The sequence below is a fragment of the Cucurbita pepo genome, unplaced genomic scaffold (genome assembly GCF_002806865.2).
Source record: "Cucurbita pepo subsp. pepo cultivar mu-cu-16 unplaced genomic scaffold, ASM280686v2 Cp4.1_scaffold002106, whole genome shotgun sequence".
Lineage (NCBI taxonomy): Eukaryota > Viridiplantae > Streptophyta > Magnoliopsida > Cucurbitales > Cucurbitaceae > Cucurbita > Cucurbita pepo.
The window spans coordinates 2,391-3,311 of record NW_019648199.1 but is presented as its reverse complement, the minus strand read 5'-3'; the positions used below and the strand labels follow the sequence as shown (position 1 = coordinate 3,311).

The following is a 921-nucleotide window of genomic DNA, read 5'->3' as shown; positions in this document are numbered from 1 at the left end:
ATCATTGTCACATCGGTGTCCTAGTTTTTTAAGAATGACATATTACGGTTAGGAACAGAAAAAGAAAACGGTAAGATCAGAAGAATTGGGAGAAATCTCTCATCCAATTAAAAAATGACTAAATCAAATCTAATCCAAATAACTCAATCAAATCTAATCCTAACAATCCCTCCCTTAAACTGAACACGAATAGTAATCAGTTTATATCTACGACCTCATATCAAACTTCCACCGGGTAACTTCATCAATTCCCATGTGCCATTTATGTTTATTGCTCCAGATCCCTTGCTTGCCTCCATTTCTCACTCTTCAATGCTTCTCTAAAGTTTACAAAGTTTGCAAGTTCAGTAGGGGTAAACATGGCTGAGCTTCATCATCTTCTTTACAAAAAAACTTCTCCTATTGCATAGTCTCTCATCCAGACTGGTGGTCTCTTATTCCTTACCTTATTCGAGCTAGGAGAGCTAGCTTCAGCCAAAGAGCTAGATANATAGTCTCTCATCCAGACTGGTGGTCTCTTATTCCTTACCTTATTCGAGCTAGGAGAGCTTGCTTCAGCCAAAGAGCCAGATAAAATATTTTCCTCTGCAGTATTTTCATCTGCCGCTTCTATATCATTATTTTCATCTACCACTTCTATATCCTTATTTTCATCTGTCGCTTCTATATCATAGAGTCTGTAAGCTTTTGACTCTTCATTAACTCCCAGCAAAACATAACTCAAACTCTTATCATTTAGCTTAGTTCTCTGAGCTGCCTCCTCTTTTTGTCTCTGAATCAACTCGAGCTCACAATATTGTTCTTCTTCCTTCCGCTGCAGCTCTAGAACTAATCGTCGCTGTGCTTTTTCTACCCTTCTTCTATTCTCTTCCAGCATTTTATCTAGCTCTTCTCTCTCTTTTCGTGCTTGTTCTTCTTTTT

General features: G+C 38.0%; 1 protein-coding gene across 1 annotated transcript in view; it reads right to left on the bottom strand.

Annotated features, from left to right (window-relative positions):
- Positions 1–445: 445 nt before the first annotated feature.
- Positions 446–921, bottom strand: part of LOC111786600 (uncharacterized protein At1g10890-like) — a gene marked incomplete at both ends in the record, with an annotated part of 2,807 nt that continues 2,331 nt past the window's right edge. Inside the window, 1 exon segment of the mRNA XM_023666835.1 lies at positions 446–921. This exon segment is cut by the window's right edge and continues 1 nt beyond it. Coding sequence (XP_023522603.1) covers positions 446–921 — 476 coding nt within the window.